At 41.4% G+C, this 19,253-nt stretch overlaps 1 protein-coding gene across 18 annotated transcripts in view; it reads right to left on the bottom strand.

The window, feature by feature from the left end:
- The window catches only part of ncam1a (neural cell adhesion molecule 1a), a 212,581-nt gene extending 198,142 nt beyond the window's left edge, over nt 1-14,439 (bottom strand). For 13 of the 18 annotated variants that reach the window (XM_029447458.1, XM_029447457.1, XM_029447461.1 and 10 more), the window contains exon 1: nt 14,213-14,439. In XM_029447458.1, coding sequence (XP_029303318.1) covers nt 14,213-14,264 — 52 coding nt within the window. In that variant the 5' untranslated portion in view covers nt 14,265-14,439. Of the gene's footprint in view, nt 1-11,488; nt 11,534-14,212 lie in introns of those variants that run through there. The other 5 variants (XM_029447463.1, XM_029447462.1, XM_029447465.1 and 2 more) reach the window with 2 other exon arrangements.
- Between the last annotated feature and the right edge of the window lie 4,814 nt (nt 14,440-19,253).

The raw sequence follows: 19,253 nt of genomic DNA on the forward strand, positions 1-19,253 counted from the left end.
CTGCAAAGTCCCAGCTGCTGTGGCATAACTTCCATGTAGGCTAATGAATCTAATCTAGACTTTGATGAGAATTCATACTATAAACCCAAGAAATAGCACAAATGTCAGGTAGCTTTCTTACTCAGCCATCTTTCCTGAACACCAACTGTGATGCAGGCTACAGCATCCAAGCACTGCATCAAATCCAACACAGAATGCTCTAAACATAGACAAAGGACCCCCCACACTCATGGCGAGCCAGAGGACAGTGATTAATGAGGCCACACCAGTGGAGAGTGGCTCCGTTATACTCCACCTCCACTTTGTCTCTGCTTCAGCATTAAGAGTGTCAACAAGTAACTAATGACTGCCAAGATGTCCTCTGTTATACATTTCCGAAGACCATCACGGTCCTTATCACCTCTGATGCTGCGTTCACGTGGTTGATGGTTCACGGCTGGAGGCAAAGTAGACGTTCATTACTTTCAATAGATTGGGATTAAAGTCCAGCAATGTTGAGGTTAAGTGCAATTTGGTAATATATGTAGGATTTGTTTCTGTTTTGTACACGTAGTTGCAGCTATGACAGAGTTATAGAGAAGGATTCTGCACAGGGTTAGAGAATATGGTTTAAATGACCATGCCAACCACTTCAGCATTGCACTGAGCAGACTTCCCATGATGCCATCCAACATCGCCTTATTTTTTTGAGCCCCAGTGTGAACGCAATATAAAACTGTGCCCAATTCAGACTCACAGGTCTGATCTAGTGTCCGACAATATTCTAGCCAGTGCCTCCTTTTTTTGGAAAAAAAGTAGACACTGCGGGAATCTTATGAAGTTTTTTCCTTTCACTCTGTCGGTCGGAGAATCCCTCGAGCCACTGATCGAACTGCAATCTCCCTGTTCAAACATAGCTGCATCAATGGGCTTTTATCACACCGCATCCCCCCTGGATACAAAGATATGCACAGCTGCTGCTCTGTTGCCCAGAAACTGAATGTCATTTGAGGAATACCCCCCATTCCACAAACAGGATAGTGTTACAGGAAGCACTGCAAACAGCCCAAGCCTCCAAACTTGATTTTCCCCATTTCAGTCTCGTGCATCCATTTTCTGGGGCTCCGTGTCACTAATGAGCGTTCAGATGTCACTAAAATTGTGAAGATGGGATGAAAAGAATTGCATAATTGCACCTTCCCTCAAGGAGGACCTTGCTGTTATTGAGTTTTTGGTATCATTTTCACATCACTGGAGACTGACCTACACCTTCGTTCAATCAATGCATATCGAGTTATGAGCTCTGCAATTTAAAATCACATTATCGTATGCAGTTCATTTAGTTTGAGTGTCTTACCAAGAATCCTGCTAACAACATTTTGTGTCAATCTGAAGCCAAAAAGCACTCAAGCAAATGCATCTGCAGTCTGTCTGTTTCAAGCCATCAATTAGAATTTTTTTTTAAAGAGAATAAATATGAACATTTGAAAATTATAAAATAGGGTATTCATTCATTCGTTAGCACTGAACCAAATTTGTCAACCTCATTCTCTTTTAGTCGTCGCTGCAAGCAATTTAACCTCGTTTTGTACAGAACCAATCGAGGCAGGAAGGCGGCAGCGGTAACAGTTTCAGCGTTGGGGGCATTTATGAATCATGTGACATTTTCCTCTTGCTTTCGCCACTACAGTGCTACAAGACTGCCACTCTGTCCTTCAAAGAAGGTGTAAATGTTATAAATAAATGCAGAAGTGTTGCTGGGGTTCTCCCTTATTAACCTGACAGGTATTTTATATTCTGTACAGTTTGAGGCTGTTCTGCAAGAGGGAGTTGGCATTTAAGGCCCTCCAGAGGCACTAAAGCCATTGGACTAGTAAGAAGAGCCATATCCGTGAATGAACTAATTAAGCTCCTCAATGTCCTCGGCAAAATGGTGCCCAGAGATTGTTCTCTGCAATAGCAGTAATGAGAAAGAGAGAGACAGAAGGGTAAGAACATGGGAGGAAAAAGGCTGGAGGATGGTGGTGGGTGGGGGCTAGACCTCATCCTCAAATGCTAAAGGAGCGTGCACCGTTCAGAAAAGACAGATTAGCATGGAGGCAGGATTTCAAGCCCTTTCTGTTCCCGTCCTACGGCGAGTGGACCTGTTACATTTCTGAATGCAAGGTCCGTATTTTCTCGTCTTTGTTTTTCTACCCTTGGTTGCGGCAAGGCTCATTAAAGTCCATAAACAATGTGAGATGTGCTCTCTAATGAGCAAATGCTTCTGTAAGAGGGCTCTGTCCTTGGGAAGCTGGCCATGTCGGCTCACACTGTATCCAAACCCAGTGTCATGCACCTCGGGACTAACAACCAGGCCATTCTCACCAGGCTCATTTGTGTCCTCAATCTCTTCATTTTCATTGTTCCCTCATTTTCTGTACTCTACTTCCCATGGAAATTATCGTCCACTTTACCTCCTGACAGAGAGAGTCATTCCAGCAAGACTTTGCCTCGTGAAAACCTGACACAGTGATTAATGAAGATTTGAGACTTCCCTCTCCGCTGCACTCCTTTATGGTCGCGTCCAAAGAAGTGGGAATCGACAAAGTCCCAGGAGGTGTCTGCAGCATAGGGTGGCTAAGAGATCTGCTTGGACAGCTACAAAGCGCAGTGGAGCTGAATGAAAGCGTGCAGTCAAAAACAAAAGTGGGCTTTCACTGTGTTAACAGGCCAAACCAGAGAATGCATTCTTTGAGATAGTGAGGAAACAATTTCAGGGAGAGAAACTGTGGAAAATGGGAGCGTGATGTGGCATTTTGAGTTGCTCTTTCTCGCCGACAGTGGGTCAGACACTGATAAGTGATCTACCTATGGCTCACTAATCACAGTGATTCTGAATAATGATAGCAGCAACTGTGAGATAAATCGTCATTAATCCACAGATACAAAATATTTTTTTTTAACAATTTCCACAAACGAGTGTACAGAAGCTTTGAATGCAATAATGGTGTCGTATTGAGAGAAAAGCTAGATAGTTCTCTGAAGAGGAACATTATATTTAACCAATGCAAAAGTTAGGGACTAAAGAATATAATTGTAAAGCCCTGAGAGGCTACAAAGTCCAATATTATGAAAGTACCATAAAAAAGCTGATTTGGGATAAAGTTGTAGTAATCTGCAGGCTGATGTTGCAGGAAAGGCTGCAAGATAATTAATGTCCAAGGTGTTCCGTCACTAAGACGTTGGACACAAACTGTAAGATAATAAGATATCCTTTGTGCAAAAATCATTAGACAAAGCTGAATTGAACATGTGAAGGGTTCATCCTATGGAGGATATGAATATACCTCGTCATGCTTTTCTGCCAATTTGAATTTGATAGTAATTTGATAGAAATCCGTCTTTGTGGACTTGCCCAGAAGAGATTTTGTTTTCATATCTGCGCAGACAGATGAAGACTCTTGGATGAGTCTATCTCTTTGTTGAGTTAAGCAATAACTCAGCGAACACAGTTACTGCATTACTTTAAAGAAAACAGACCTATTAAACCAGCAAGCAAACATCTGCTCCACTTAATATCAGCATGATAGAAACAGAGGCAAACACATGCTACCTAAAGATGTTACGAGTAAAACCTGGAGACATTTCCAAGTGGCGATATATTCTTATTGTTCTAGCTTCGCTGTTAATGCTACCTCTGGTAGACATTAGTACTTTACACACGTACATGAAACACACGCCGTGCATGTTATGTAAATTCCCCATATACAGTGAAAGATTGAGGCAGGAATGGGAAATAAAATCTCAGACATCTTATTTAGTCTAAATGTCCTATTTGTGTCAGACGTCTGTCAGAGTGTCAGATGGACAGGCATATATAACCCTTTATTCTTTCTTGCAAGACATTGATACTTATTTTTAGAAAACTCCTGAACGTCGTATTCTCTCTCCCCATTGGCATTTGATTTGCTTTTTTTTGTTAAATCTGAAACCATGGCTTCCTAATATATATTGAATATAGACTGTTGTTGCACAGATCAAGTGACGCAGTCATTTATTTGAGAGCGCTGTTGAGGCGTGCCAAGCAAAGTACGAGTGTGTGAGCCTTTGGGCAGCGCAGTCTCGGAGGCTCAGGTGAGAAGGTCGAGCTCGACCGGTCAGTACGTTAGGACGTCAGGACGTTCTCCCTTTTGTTCCTGCAGTGTAAACATATTGTATCCTTCTGGTGTTCAGACTGATCTTCATTTGACATTTACCTCCCAATCTGCCATGAAAGAAAGAAAGATACAGAGTGAAACTAATCATTAAATATACACATGAAGGAATCTCGTAACTTCAATATATAGTTGTCTTCCTCATTTCAACCACGGGGGGAAAGGAAGATGTGTCGATGCTCGTGTACCTTGGCAGAGAGTGAAAGTCGCAGCTTCAGAGAGTCAGTTGGGAGTTTATCGATTGGTTTAAGCGACTCAACAAAGTGCATCATTGGACAAAGTGCAATGACACCATTAAAGAGTACGGTCTAGACCTGCTCTTTAGGAAAAGTTTGATGAGATAACTCATGATTTGGCGCTATATCAATTAAAATGGAGTTGAATTGAACCAGATTGGCGGCATTTCTGATTCACAAATTCATATGCTAGGGATTTTGCATTTCAATTTTGAGCATTTTACACTTAATCATGCAGCACAAATACTGCAAGCTGCCAAATCATATGGAGGACAAAATACCCAACAACTGTGCCAAGACTGAAGTGCCAAAAAAACTAAGAGCATTTCTTTATCACCTGTCAACATTCATGTCTCATCAACAGAACAAATTCTGTCCTCCATCCACAGCAAAAGGTCTTATGGTTTCCATTTTCACGTGTAGGCATAATTTCTGAACTGTCAGTAGAGCAAAATAATTACACAGTTACAGAACTTTGCAGTAACGGTGGCTTATTAAAGCAGCATTATGCAGAAAAGGCCTCGCAGATAAAATGAGACAGCTGTCAGTCAGGAGAGCGGCTATTCATTCCAGAGACATAATCAGGCCACGATTCACAAGCTACAATTCTGCTCCTTTTACAGCAGTCGGTTTACCAGCAGAATGTCAGAGACTCGTCTTATTTTTAGACATCACATGGGCTCATCATTCAAGGCAAAAACCTCTTTATATGACATCTGAGGTTTTATTCAACTCATGCAAATGCATTTAATTTAGAACATTAGATAAATATCTATAAAAAAGAAATGTCCTAGATCTGCAATGTGAAGACGAGCGAGCATCTTCAGCCGTAAAGCAAGACCACTGGATAATGTGGAAGTCATATTGAACAACACCATCATTCTTGATGTTATGTCTCAAATGAAGGTCTAGAACGCATCTACTGCTGGTGTCAGCGTGCTTTATTACAGGGAACAAGGCTCCAGTGACAGAGACGAAAACAATGGATCCAGAGGTTGAAGTGCCCGCCGACCCATTGGTTCCTCCTTGACGACATTTTGCATTGTGTCCCGCCTCCCTCTCATCCTCCACCCCTCCTCCCGCTTGCAGCCTCCCGCCCTCCACCTTTGTCTGCCTCCCGTGCACACAGCGAGCCACTCCTGGGGCTTTTTCTTCGACAATGCCGTTAGTGTGAAAGCCTAATAAATTACAGACCTCTACTGATCTCATCAAACGCAGAAGCCTGACCATAAAGCCATAATGAAAAGACCCCGAGAGGGGTTTGTGTTTGGGTCAAATCGCAGTGATTGTCTTCAAACTGTCAGATTCAATTTAGGTGTGCTTTCTTATTTTTTTAAATCTAAAAAGCATTCAGGAGAACGATACCAAATCATATTTTATGTGTTGGGTTCGTGTTTGTGATGCACTTACAGCGTCAGGCTCTGAGTGAACGCTCCAGTGTGTATCCAAGTAACACAACAGAGCTGAGGCCCGGTCATGTGGAGAAACATACAAAGAAATCCTAGTGTGCAGTTTGTGGGACGGTTTGAAGGCTTTTGGAATATGTATCTTGCATTCAGAATAAACATGGAATTATGAGTGGTTGATAAGCAATATTCTATTTTTGTGTTTATTAATCTGTGCTTTATTTAGTAAGTATATTGCTAACCCATCACCCCTTTTATTCTGAAGGCGAGAAATCTGTATCCAAAGTGTCCTCCTCCCCATGAATGCATCTCGACTGTGCGCTCATCCAAATATTTTCTCTTGCAGTTTATTTCTCTGAAAACTTCTGAATGCACAGCATATTAATCTTCGCACACAAATTAGAAAATGAAAAATGAATATGTAATGAAACGCTGGATATAGTAATCCTTTCATTTGGTTTATCAATCTCTACATCAATATTTCTTTCTAACATTTGAGTCCCAAGAAAATACACTAAATTATTAAGTCATTTATAATGTAGATTAGAATTTGTTGGTGTCAAATTCTGACAGATCTCATGCAGACTTGGTCCCAAGTTCGACATTAGGAAAACTATTATACTATTATATAAAATATAAAATGTTACCTTAGTTTAGAGAATTAGATATTAAACCCACAATATTCCACACTGCTCAACAATTCCATTTTAAAGAACTAAAATAGATAAAATATATTCTTAAATCACCAAGTTGTCTAAACTAAGAATATGATCAGGCGTGTGATGCCAACTGTAAGAGGCGTAACGCCCTACAAGGGTTAAATAAATGGCAACAGCCCCTCCCTCTCCGCACCTTAGATGGTGTCACCCTGCAACCACCTGCTACCAAGCAAACACAAAAACACCATCTATTTTGATCAGCCTGACCTCATCAATGTTCCAATGTGATTTCCATACTGGCAGCAGCAGCGGGGCTCTGGTTATATATTAGATTGTGGGCAGGATTTCACCAGTTAATTAGCTGTCAACAGCTCTTAGGATGCGTTTCCTCTCCTCTCCATAGCATTACCTCACAGCATTAACTCTTTAATGTTTTGTCTTCACTAGCTCATCTGCCGTTTCTGCACACACAGCTATTTGAATGCACAGCAAGGCTACTTAAAAAGAACACTACAAGTCTTGAATAAGAATTGTGAACTCCACATTTTCATTAAGATTAGACAAAACCCAGAGACGGGATATAAGCTTGATGCAGCTGCAGTTTGTGCGACCTGAGCTTGGGAACATTGTGAAACTGTGAAATAAGTCATTCTGGACTTTTTGCTGGCATGATCCAAAAACACCACAGAGCCACAGAAGATGCTCGCCTCAAGAATGTGCTCATTGTGCCAATTTAGAAAGTAAACAAGTCCGCAGAAGACTGCACATGCTGCACTTCTTGCCTTGTTCTCATCTCCCAGAAGACGCACTTGTGTTTTTCTTTTTGTTGTTGTTCTTCACACAAAGGCTGAGGTGGCGTGGCACCTGAGGAAGCCAGCCAATCACAGAGTCCCCGCAATGAGCTAACTGCCATTGCTAGGCATTACATCATCATGGTGAGTCACTCCCTGGGATTAGGAGTCAGTAGAACACAACTCTCCGTGACAGCTCAGCAAAGGTAAAGTGAGACGATGATTTCTGGTAAACGCAGAGGAAGCCTGCGCTGCCTTTGTTCATCCAATAAACGCTGTTTATCACGAGGCAAGAACAATCCTCACGTCGGTCTCTGAGCTACAGCGGTTAAATTGTGTCAGACAAAGTTAGCTCAGGAAGTGCCAAGACATCCCAGCAAGAGGTTCTGAAAAGATGCTAAGTTTTAAAAACACACAGTACAGTATGTAGCTACACATTCCTAAATGTCAGTGGTGGCCCCAAGCGTCACAACGGGACGACACGCTGGTTCACTGATTATAGATTTTACACATTTCACAATGTGAATTAGTATAATTATAATATAGTAATTATATACTAAGTACAATGTTGCAATGAATGCAAAAGATGACACTATGTTGGGTTGTCCCGTCCTAATGGGCATTATCCCAGCTTTGGCTGCAGTCCAGTTGGCAACTTTCTCATAGCGACAAGGGCGGAACCACACATTTTAATGGAGTGCATGCTTGAGCCGGGCCGACGTGTTGGCTGATACCACCGAGAGATATTGTATGTATTGGCATATACTTGGGACATAGTGTAACAGTTCTTCTTTAGGATAACTTGTAAAGCAGTGGTGGTGTTAAACTCCTTCCATCTGATCAGTCAACTCAACGTTTTTGAAAATTCACAAGTGTCGTAAAGGCAGCAATATCCGTTCAATTACGATGCCAAAGCGTTTGGATGTATGCCTAACAGTCTTTAATGTTTGTCCTGCACTTGGCCGTCATGTAGTTTGTTTTGTTGACTGTCTATTCAGGTCGGTATAAGCAGCTTGTGCTCAATTTAAATAGTGTGCATTCAATATGGACCAGCACTGTGTACTTCATGACTTTTCTTCATCCCACATCCATCTAATGCAAGCAGAATGAAAACAAGGAGATAATTGAGTGATTACCTGAGCAGCCAATCAAAAGCTAACAATGGAAAAAGTAAGGGCTAGTGAAGATAATGATGGAAAAAGAAGATATCCTGATTATCAAGCAAAAACGACAGTCGCTGAGAACAGAGGAAAATATAATAGAAAATAAAAAGTGAGACGCAATCACAATGAATGGTGAGGAGAGAACATCACTGCATGCATCTCAAATGAGCTACAATTATCCCCGCAGACAACAGGTGCACGAGAAAATGAGCTGCCGCTGCAAGTGGCTTGAAAATCCTCTTGCTTGAAGACAAATTAAGCAGGTGTGATTTCAGCAGTAGACTGCTGGAATACTTGAACAAACTGCCTTACTCCTCTACCAGTCCCTCAGATGTAGCACTCGTAGACAAAGACGATGCAGAACTCTTCATCTCACTATAAGAACTATGAACAGCTGGGTCGACAACAACATTACCCTGTCAGTGTAACTGATGCACGGCAAAGATAGATAACATATAAAGTTGTATAAGTGGTGACTAAAGTTACATTTTTCTTGCAGTCTGTGAATGAATCTGTGTACTTCTTCTTCAGGTAAACCAGTGGGTAAGCAGTGACAGGGACTACAGTGTAAAGCTATTAATCATATCTTGGGGGAAAAAGATGATATTGGACCCATTGTTCTCAGCTGTCTGCGCATCTAAAGAATGGACATATACGTGCCAAAGCAGCACAGATCATCAGTGTGGATGTAGAGAACCCGGTGCCGGTAGATAAAGGACTGAAGATGCCGAGTGTTGCAGCAGACGACTGTCTATCCACCATATTCTCTACGAGCAGCGTGGCTATTAGCCTTAAGGCACCAGCGGCTTCAAAGACCGTTTTGAATCAGAACTACTCCCGGTTGCTGAATGTGTTCTTGGGGGCCTTTCACATCAAGCACACTTTTTCTGAATCCATTAGAAGCTGATACCAGTTCACCCTGCTAAGACGCCCAAGTCTTCTTTGAAGAGAACTGAAGAGTTATTCAGTATAATCGTGTATCAGTTCAGTTAAACCAGTGAAAGTGACCATGTTGGCAATATCTACATTTTAACGACCGGAGGAGCAGGTAATGTAACTCCGTTACGCTCATCGATGACAAAGACTGTCTTTTTGATCAGGAAAAGGTTATGAGAAGTTACTTAAACTCTGACCAAAAAGTGACTTTGATAAATGAGCCCTGGTTTGCATTTAATTGGGTTGTGTAATGATCAAAAACATGTTCCTTAATATGACGGACAGAGTTTCTCTTTGGGTTAAATCATGGATCTGATTGCATCACATTATTTTCAGACGGGTCATTAGCAACTAGCTTGGTAGTTGTCGAGTGTAAATGGAAGAGTAACTTGTTGTTTGTAAGGTAAATATGTTTACTACTATGTCGACCAACACTGGCTGGAAAAGCATGTTAACAGGTGATGAGCAACGCTGCATCGGTGAGACACCTTGTGGAAAAGCCTTCGCAGTTCTTATATGTAAATTCTCACTGAATAATAGTTTTCAGTTCTACTTTAATGTTTAAGGAACATGAGCACAATGCAAACCATCAAATAGTGTTTTGGTTACCAATGGTGCAGCTACACAAACACTGTATATACTGTATTGAGTTTTGCAGAGTAATGCTGTGAGGTTGGGGAGGGGGGAGCCCACCATTCTGCATAACAAGCTCCTTCAGTTTCTTCTTTCTCTTTTCCCCAATTCAATTCTCTATAGGACGCCTTCGTTGCTCACACAATGCAAATCACTCATGGTCTCTATTCATGCACTGATTAATATGCAAAGACAGCCCATCCTCATCTAACAGCCAGCAGAGTCATTTTGAACTTCTGTTTGGAACTGTCTGCACTTTTTGATTTAGCAGAACGAAGTGTGAGATGACATGCATTCATGGGCAATGTATCAAAGCTACTGCCCTATGTTTCCATCTTATTGTTTTAATAATTAGTTTTGAGTTAATGTTTTATCCACAGATCCACTAATGACATTATGACATAATGACATAACTCTGCGCTCAGTTTGTTTTATAAAACTAACAAATGGTGTCATTATACCCGAAAACATTTAGAAAATGCCAAATGGTGTCAAACAATATACAAAAATGAGAAGAAAAAGCAGAAGTATCTGGAAAAGGAGGGGTAGTGAATGCAGATTAGAAAAAGGCGCAGAACTCACATCTAGCGAATCAACTAAACTTGCAATTATGACTCAATAAGAAGTCACTGTTTGATGATGGAGTAATAAATGGAGTATAAAGCTGAATATGAGCCGAGTCCAAAGGGGGTATAGTTGTTATCTGAGCAGCGCCTGCACTGATGAGATCTGATCAGCATAAACTGCAATAAATTGGTACAAAATGTGTACATGTCCCTTTGAATGCAGCGTGCGTTTTGTTACAGCTACAGAGCAAAGTTCTGAACATCCAGCATCCAGTTTTATTCAAAGAGCCGACTAAAGAACGCCTTATAATTTTCCCTTGTTTGGCTGCTTTTTCCAGTTCCCCCAAGTCAAAAATAGCCTGTATTATTTTCATAGTGGCTTTGAACTCACCACAGCAGTTAAAGTCCCATATGTTAGCCATTTAGGAATTGTGTATTTTCTCTCCCTCTAAATGTGAAGTTCAACTTCTCCTTCTTCTTTAGGAGTTGAGCTCTATGCTTGATGCATGAACACATTGTTTTAGATCTGAAGGATCATTAAATGAATGTCACAGCTCACATTGTTTTAGGATTGTTCTTGAACTCAGCATGTTGAGTTTTGTAAAACTGTATCAACTGAGTGGCAGGTGCAGCCTAAAACACAGGGGGGGGGGGGGGGGGGGGGGGTCTGGCTGTTTCAGTTCCCAACGAAATGCTAAAACACATTTGAGGAAGTTCAGTTTGAGTAATAGACGCATGACTTTCCAGACTGTCTGTCAGAAACCAAAGCACTGCAAAGTGCTTTATAATAGCACGAGGAATAGTTTCTCTGGAAAGTTAACACAATGAAAACAACATCTGGATCAATCTCTCAACGCCGAGCAACAACAAATAACAGGCCAAAAATATAAAGTAACATGATCAAAATCATATTCCGGCATTACCAGTCACCAAGTATCACCGATATCGTCCCATCCCTCGGGGAGGCACTCCAGAATAGGTGTGACAAATAGCTTTGTTCCTCTCATTAGCCTCCATCCCATTACACTTCTACAGGTCGCAAAACGTTGACCATGGATATGGTAGATCACTTCAGTAACACAAGGTCAGAGCTGGTAATGCACACTACACTCAATCCATCTGGCTGCAGACAGACCAAGACAAGAGAGGCCACAGCCCACTTCTAAAATCATATTTTGTGTAATCCCGGTCATTATTCAATCATTTATTGGGAGGTGGTGTTGCTCCTCCATCCTAATATTTGTGCTGGACTCAGAATTTAATTAACACTGAACTGGAACGAGAAGTGGAAATCAATAAATGTAATTAAATTGCTCAGCCTTCAAATCATGTGATAATGTCATTAGCCTTTTAATATACCCCGGGCCTATCAAATAATGTGATCAATTTCTTTGAATTTCTTCCTCTATTGCAAAAGGAGCAGAGCAAAGGCACAGTTGTCTAATTATCTTCCTCTTGGTTCCTTTCACTTTCCCTCCCATATGAGGGGCAATGAATTGCGGAGGCGTCAGAATATTTCGGCAGGATCATGAATCATAAGTGGGGGGTGGGGGAAAGAACACATCCCCGGTGTTGTTGGTGCCACACTGCCCTCTACACAACCAACAGACAGGTTGACCCATTGTGTGAGAGGAGGCAGGAAACTGTTCATTTGAGAACACCTCTAAAGTATTCAGTAAAACTAAATAAAGGCGGTGTGTATTTAGTGTGTACTAAAGCTGCAGACAGTTCAGCTGCGCGTACAGCAAAGGTCTGCAAATATTGTCAAGTCACAGATCTGCACGTTGCACTTAGATCCGAACAAACGGAAAAGGACCAAGTCAACAATATTAGCCAATTTTAGCTTTTCTCAAATATATTTAATAGTTTGTCCACCAGAGGGTACTGACAAGTTTAAAAATAAACTTTACAATGCCATGTGTGGTCGGCCTACATATCTTTGTCACACTTCCTTAATAACAAAAGGTGCCCTTAGTCGATCCATCCATCGATAGTCTAATGCATATCAGTTGATATATCATTACCAAGTGCTTTAAAGTGTCAAATATCAATATAAGCCTCAAGATTGGAGCATGAGTCATGGCTTCTTTTTCTCACAAAAGTTCAACTGAAGGCAATAAAAAAGGAAATGAACAAAGAAAACTGCAGAATATGGAGGAAAAATGTAAACCTGAGGTCAGAATAATCCTTCTTGTGTATTCTAATTGGGACAATGTCTAATAAATGAAATTAGTATTATATCAAACTATTCTTCCTCTCTCCAAGGACCCCTGGAGGTCCTGAAAATCCACTTGGAGCACACAGTTGCAGTGTATAGAAAGAGGGGCAGATGCAGGGAGGAGGCTGTGAGAAGCGGGAGAGGGGAGGTGGGGGTTTAGGGGGGGAAATGGGTCCCCCTCCCGCTCCATACAACCATGGGAGCTCTGGGATTGGATTCTATTGTATACATTGAATGACTATTCACTCGTCCTCAATGGATGACGAATTTCCTCCTAACCAACCAAATTAAGAAAAAAAAACTACGATTGACCCAGCCCGGGCCTGGACGAGTCAACATAATGTTGCGCCTAAAAACGCACTGCTCTATTAAGTTGGAAACTTCACTGTCCTGTTCGGCAAGATAAGAAATCAAACGAAATGGAAGTTATGTCACATAAAAAAAAATGCTAAATGCTGCTAACCTACAAGATCAGACTGATGTTAAACTCTAAAATCCCGTATTGACACATCTGCGCAGAATATTGTTTTCGTGCCAAATCCGATGATGGCCAGAGAATGATGAACGCATCTGATCCATCCGAGCGCCACAGTTTCAGTGCGTGCTTATGAGAAATAGCATTCGAATTTCATCTTGGTAAAAAATGTCCCCAAAGCTGTTTTTAGTGGACAGAAACAAAGCATCCCCGCTCTGAGCGAACGACACACCGCATCCTCGGTGCGTCACGGCTGACCCAGCAGAAGTGAGAAAGCCGAGGTGGACTTTTGAATGAGAACGTTTGCCTTTGAGTTGCGGTTATTTGATATTTGAAGCGGAAAACGGTATCTTTCAAGCAGCCATTGAGAGTATAAGCAATATCTGGTGGCATGAGGGGACCACAAAAAGCGTCCCTGCATCACCAGTCCTAATCTCAGCCAGCATCCACTAACCTTTACCCGCACGAATGAACTCACGAGCACAACTCGCATTATAAAAAAAGAAACGCTGCACTTGTGGGTATTTTTTTGGAAAATACGCAAACCTACAATGTGCCTGAACTCAGGATAGTAAGCCAAACGGATCTGGGATGGCACACTCCTCTGTATTGCGCGGAGATATTCAAAAATGCACTGAGGAAAGCGGCTCCTGACACGAAACTAGGAATAGAATACCCCGAAAAAGGATAGTCGCTATTTCAGGCTCTATTTGGCCCAATGAGATATAACAGTGTCACTTCTTAGAGAAACTTTTGGTACTATGGTGGTGAATTGTGCAGAGCACCAGCTCTGACCAGACGCCACTGGCCGGAGTCAGTGACATGATGCCGCCAGCGGGACCAGAGGATGCTGCTCCAGAATCAACACAGCTCGGCCTGCATGCTACACATTCACAGCCTTGTAATAACCTAATATATAAATATATAATAATAATAAATAACTCAGCTTCTTACCTGCACAGCCAATGAATAGCAATCCCCAGATGAGGTCCCTTATTTGAAGCATTGTAATGTGTCACAGATATTCTCCTTGAAGAGCAGACGCACTTTAAACAAGCGAGGTGTCTCTACTGAGAGGGGAGGGGGGGGGGCAGATAACAGCCTTTCCAGGGAGAACAACTGCTACCGGACGGAATTTTGGTCCTTGTCGCTACCCGTGTTCACGGCACAATGAGTGACAAGCAGCAGCAGCCGTAGCACGCACTCACACACACACGCACTCAATAGATACTAGCACGAATTACTCCGCCCGGTAGGCAATACCCACACACACACACACACACACACGCAGAGAGAGAAACGCACACACAGAGGGGGCGGGCTGAGGTGAATGCAGTAACAAAGTAGTGCGCGGAGCGAACAGTGTAGACAGCAGATGGTCACCAGAGGCTCTAATTCGGATTATAGAGCTTACAAACTAGCTAACTGAGGTTTAGAAACACATGGAGCAATGCAATTATTCTAAACTGAAGACTAATTAAAAGCGTGATTTAGATAAATAACAATAAATGCATCAATTATTTAAATGATAAATAATAAATAGTGTTTATTTGACAGCACCAAACCAGCATTCAATGTTCTTCATCTAAACTATATTATTGTATTTAAATCACATTGTATCCCCTTTGCAAAATGCAATGCCGCATGTATTTGGGTAAATCAAAGTAATATTTTTATTATTATTATTTATTTATTTATTTTATTATTTCCAAATAATGTACGTAAAACACATATTTTAGTTGGGTATTAACTGTTATGTCAGTTATTTGCGTGGAGTTTACAAACAGCTTTTCCAGGGGAATTTCCTTTGAAGAAGCTGATTCATTTAAAGCAGCAGAGCAAGATGTAAACACAACATTGACGTATTATCTTACGAAGTTAATATAGCAAACGTGTCAACAAACGCTGGCTCATCAACATATCCGATACATTGGCAACATTAGAAGTTGTGTTTGCATCTACTTCATGAATGTTGAGTTCATAGTCGCTCTAAAAAATGTGCTCCGGTATCATAAAATAGTCAGAGGCACCACAAGGCTAGCTACCTACTAAACTAAGTTACCAGCTGGAGCGCTCAAGCTAACAGTACTTCAAAATGTGCTGCTGGTCCACACTCCTCTCGGTGTGTGAGGGGCCACTCCATTGGACTAGACTGATCGAGCCTCATATTAGCTTCATCTGAACTTTGAGATACCACTATGGTATGGTATGGCGAGGTAGAATAATTATAAATACATGCAGCATGCGAGGGTTAAAGATTAGACTTTAAAAAACTCCAAACCTGTTAAAGTATTTAGTATGTTTCTCTGTGGTCTGCAAACACACACTTCACTTGCAAGCAGAAGTGTAGGAGATTTACTTTTTCCTATTTTGCTTTTTTGCTACACTAAGAAACAGATATTTGTGTTTGCCAACCTGCTCTGCTGTTTGCTGTTCACTGTTTGCTGTCCACTGTCTGCAGTCTTCCATTTAGTTCAGAGAATCCTCTGACTAGGTTGTTGCTCAGGGAACAGCAAGGTGAAGTCAGTTTTAATATTTCAGGGACCATGAACTCCCCACTTAAAATGTATTTTCATTTTGTAAAGTATTCAAATTCAATTCAAATGTATTTATAGATCACAAATTACACATTTGTCCTCAGACCCTCTGTCTTTAGACCCTCTGTCCTTAGACCCTCTGTCTTTAGACCCTCTGTCCTTAGACCCTCTGTCCTTAGACCCTCTGTCCTCAGACCCTCTGTCCTTAGACCCTCTGTCCTTAGACCCTCTGTCCTCAGACCCTCTGTCCTTAGACCCTCTGTCCTTAGACCCTCTGTCCTTACACCCTCTGTCTTTAGACCCTCTGTCCTTAGACCCTCTGTCCTTAGACCCTCTGTCCTTAGACCCTCTGTCCTTACACCCTCTGTCCTTAGACCCTCTGTCCTTAGACCCTCTGTCCTCAGACCCTCTGTCCTTAGACCCTCTGTCCTTAGACCCTCTGTCCTTAGACCCTCACATCGCACAAGGAAAAACTTCCTAAAAGAAACCCCATAATTAAAGGGGTAAAATGTTAGAAACCTCAGAGAGAGACTGAGGAGGGATCCCTCTCCCAGGACGGACAGACGTGCAATAGATGTCGTGTGTACAGGATAAACAACATAGTACAAATACAACATTTGACAGAAATTATGTTGTGTTGAAAAAGAGAAAGTTTGGATGAATCCAGGAAAATGTCAATAAGGCTTCCCGGTGTCCAGCAGGACCAGGGCAGCAGGCGCAGCCACGATTCCTGATCCTGACGTAAACTTTATCAGTGGCAACCTGCCACATGAGACACAGACACTCTGGGGATGATGCCCCGGATGATGAGTTAGTAACATACATTTACATAAATGCATACAGATAGAGAGGGAGAAGAAGAGAGGGAGGGGAGGAGAGAGGAAGAGAAGGAAGAGAGCAGGGAGGTGTCCCCTGGCAGTCTAAGCCTATAGCAGCATAACTAGGGGCTGGATTTTGAATTCTATTCTGTATTTTACCGGGAGCCAGTGCAGTGCAGCTAATACAGGAGTAATATGATCCCGTTTCCTTGTTCTAGTCAATACACGTGCCGCTGCATTTTGGATCAACTGAAGAGTCTTAAGCGACTTTTTGGGACAACCTGATAACAATGAGTTGCAGTAATCCAGCCTTGAAGTAACAAATGCATGGACTAGTTTTTCTGCATCATTTTGAGACAGGATGTGTCTTATTTTTGCAATGTTACGTAGATGAAAGAAGGCAGTCCTTGAGATTTGTTTTATGTGGGAGTTAAACGACAGATCTTGATCAAAGATGACGCCAAGATTCCTTACAGTGGTGCTGGAGGCCAAGTTAATGCCATCCAGAGCTTCTATGTCATTAGAAAATGCGTTTCGGAGGCGTTTAGGGCCAAGTATAATAACTTCAGTTTTGTCGGTGTTTAACATCAAGAAGTTGCTAGACATCCAAGTTTTTATGTCCTTAAGGCTTGAAGTTTAGCCAATTGATTGGTTTCATCTGGTTTAATTGATAGATATAATTGGGTATCATCCGCATAATGAAAGTTTATAGAGTGGTTCCTTATAATATTGCCCAAAGGAAGCATATATAAGGTGAATAGAATCGGTCCAAGTACAGAACCCTGCGGAACTCCAAGACTGACTTTGGCTGTCATGGAGGATTTATCGTTAACACATACAAATTGAGATCGCTCAGATAAATAGGACTTGAACCAGCTTAGTGCGGTTCCTTTTATGCCAACACAATGTTCCAGTCTCTGTAGTAGAATGTCCTGATCAACAGTGTTGAAAGCAGCACTGAGGTCTAACAAGACAAGAACAGAGACAAGTCCTTTGTCTGATGCCATTAGAAGGTCATTGGTAACTTTCACCAGTGCCGTCTCTGTGCTATGATGAACTCTAAATCCAGAATGAAAAAAACCTCAAATAAACTATTATTATGTAAAAAATCACACAACTGTTTTGCGACTGCTTTCTCAAGGATTTTAGCGAGAAAGGGAAGGTTAGATATCGGCCTATAGTTGTCTGGATCAAGACTAGGCTTTTTAAGAAGTGGTTTTATTACAGCTACTTTAAAGGATTGTGGTACGTAGCCAGATAATAGAGACAAGTTGATCATATTTTATATTTTATTTTATTTCATATAGTATTGTTACTTTCACCTACTTAAAGTAAAGCTAGAATCACTCTTCCAAGTAGTAGGCTCTGTCATGGAAAGCGTTCGGACACATGTGTGTTTTGTTTTTCAGCAGTAGCCATTCATCACCACGTGCCCTCTCCCAGCTCTGCACACCTGTGGCTCATTCCATCATCAACCCTCCCTGCTGCCTGCTTCACCATCTGCACCTCGTTAATTTCATAGCAGAGCTGCTAAGTGTGAAGCTATTGTTTGAATTAAACTGCTGGGAAAAGAGACATACTCGTTTTAACACAATTTAGTAAATCATCACAAGTTAGCGGTAGATTTGATTGATTATTGATATTAGAAGTACACAGGTATTTAAGGAGGTGTAATTTTAAGTTATATTAAAAACACTGCTTTAACTGGACCCACACTACAGCTAAGCTAACAGTCAAATAAATTGAAATTAACTGAATAAGATGTACCCACTCTACTGAAAAGTCCATGTTATGTCAGTGTGCTCTAAAGTCTTCAAGTTTACATATCACACTTGTATAAGATGCTTAGGCCTACTGGCCCATGATTTACTTCTAAACTTGATGACCCAAAATCATAACGTTTGATGTTACTACATGTCTTAAACTGAAATCCAAGGTGAACAGAGAGAAATGTTCCCCTTCCAGCAGAATCATTTGAAAGAAGCCTTTCTTAAACTCTGCACATACATCATCCTGCACGATGAAGGTCAAACATCCAAGAGAAGTAACAATAAGCAAAGCACATTTTTTGAGTGTCGGGGGATTGTAACCGTGTTGCAAGTCCTTGGGAAGCAGCATTGCACCTAAAATATATTTATGTTAAACTATAAAAGCTTAAACTATTGCAAAGACTACAAAATGAAGCAAGGATGACTTGCACAGGCCCACCTGACGAAAACAAAAACCAGTCTGTATAAGGAACCTTTAACTGGTAAATATTGTCGGTAACACTGAGCCATAGCCTTGATGAAGTCGGTCTCATCCTGCGAGCTTGAAGAAATGCTTAAATCCACTGCCTAATTAGTGCACTTCCTCTGGAAATAGGACATCCTCTGCTGTGTGATACCAAAGTCTCCTTGAACAGTTTGTCTACTTAAAAATCCCCCAAATGAGACTAAAAACAGCTGCACATTGTTCATAATATTATTTGAATTTAGTCTGATAACATCAAAGATCTCTACAGGAAGCAATCAATTTAACTTGAGAAAAATGGGACAATGTATGATGGGCTGGCTCAGGTATGTTTCTTCTCAAACTCTTTATACTGTTAGTGAATTGACAGATGATGATAGAAGTTCTGCATTGGAGCAAGCCAACTGA

Source organism: Cottoperca gobio, chromosome 14, assembly GCF_900634415.1.
Source record: "Cottoperca gobio chromosome 14, fCotGob3.1, whole genome shotgun sequence".
Classification (NCBI taxonomy): Eukaryota; Metazoa; Chordata; class Actinopteri; order Perciformes; family Bovichtidae; genus Cottoperca; species Cottoperca gobio.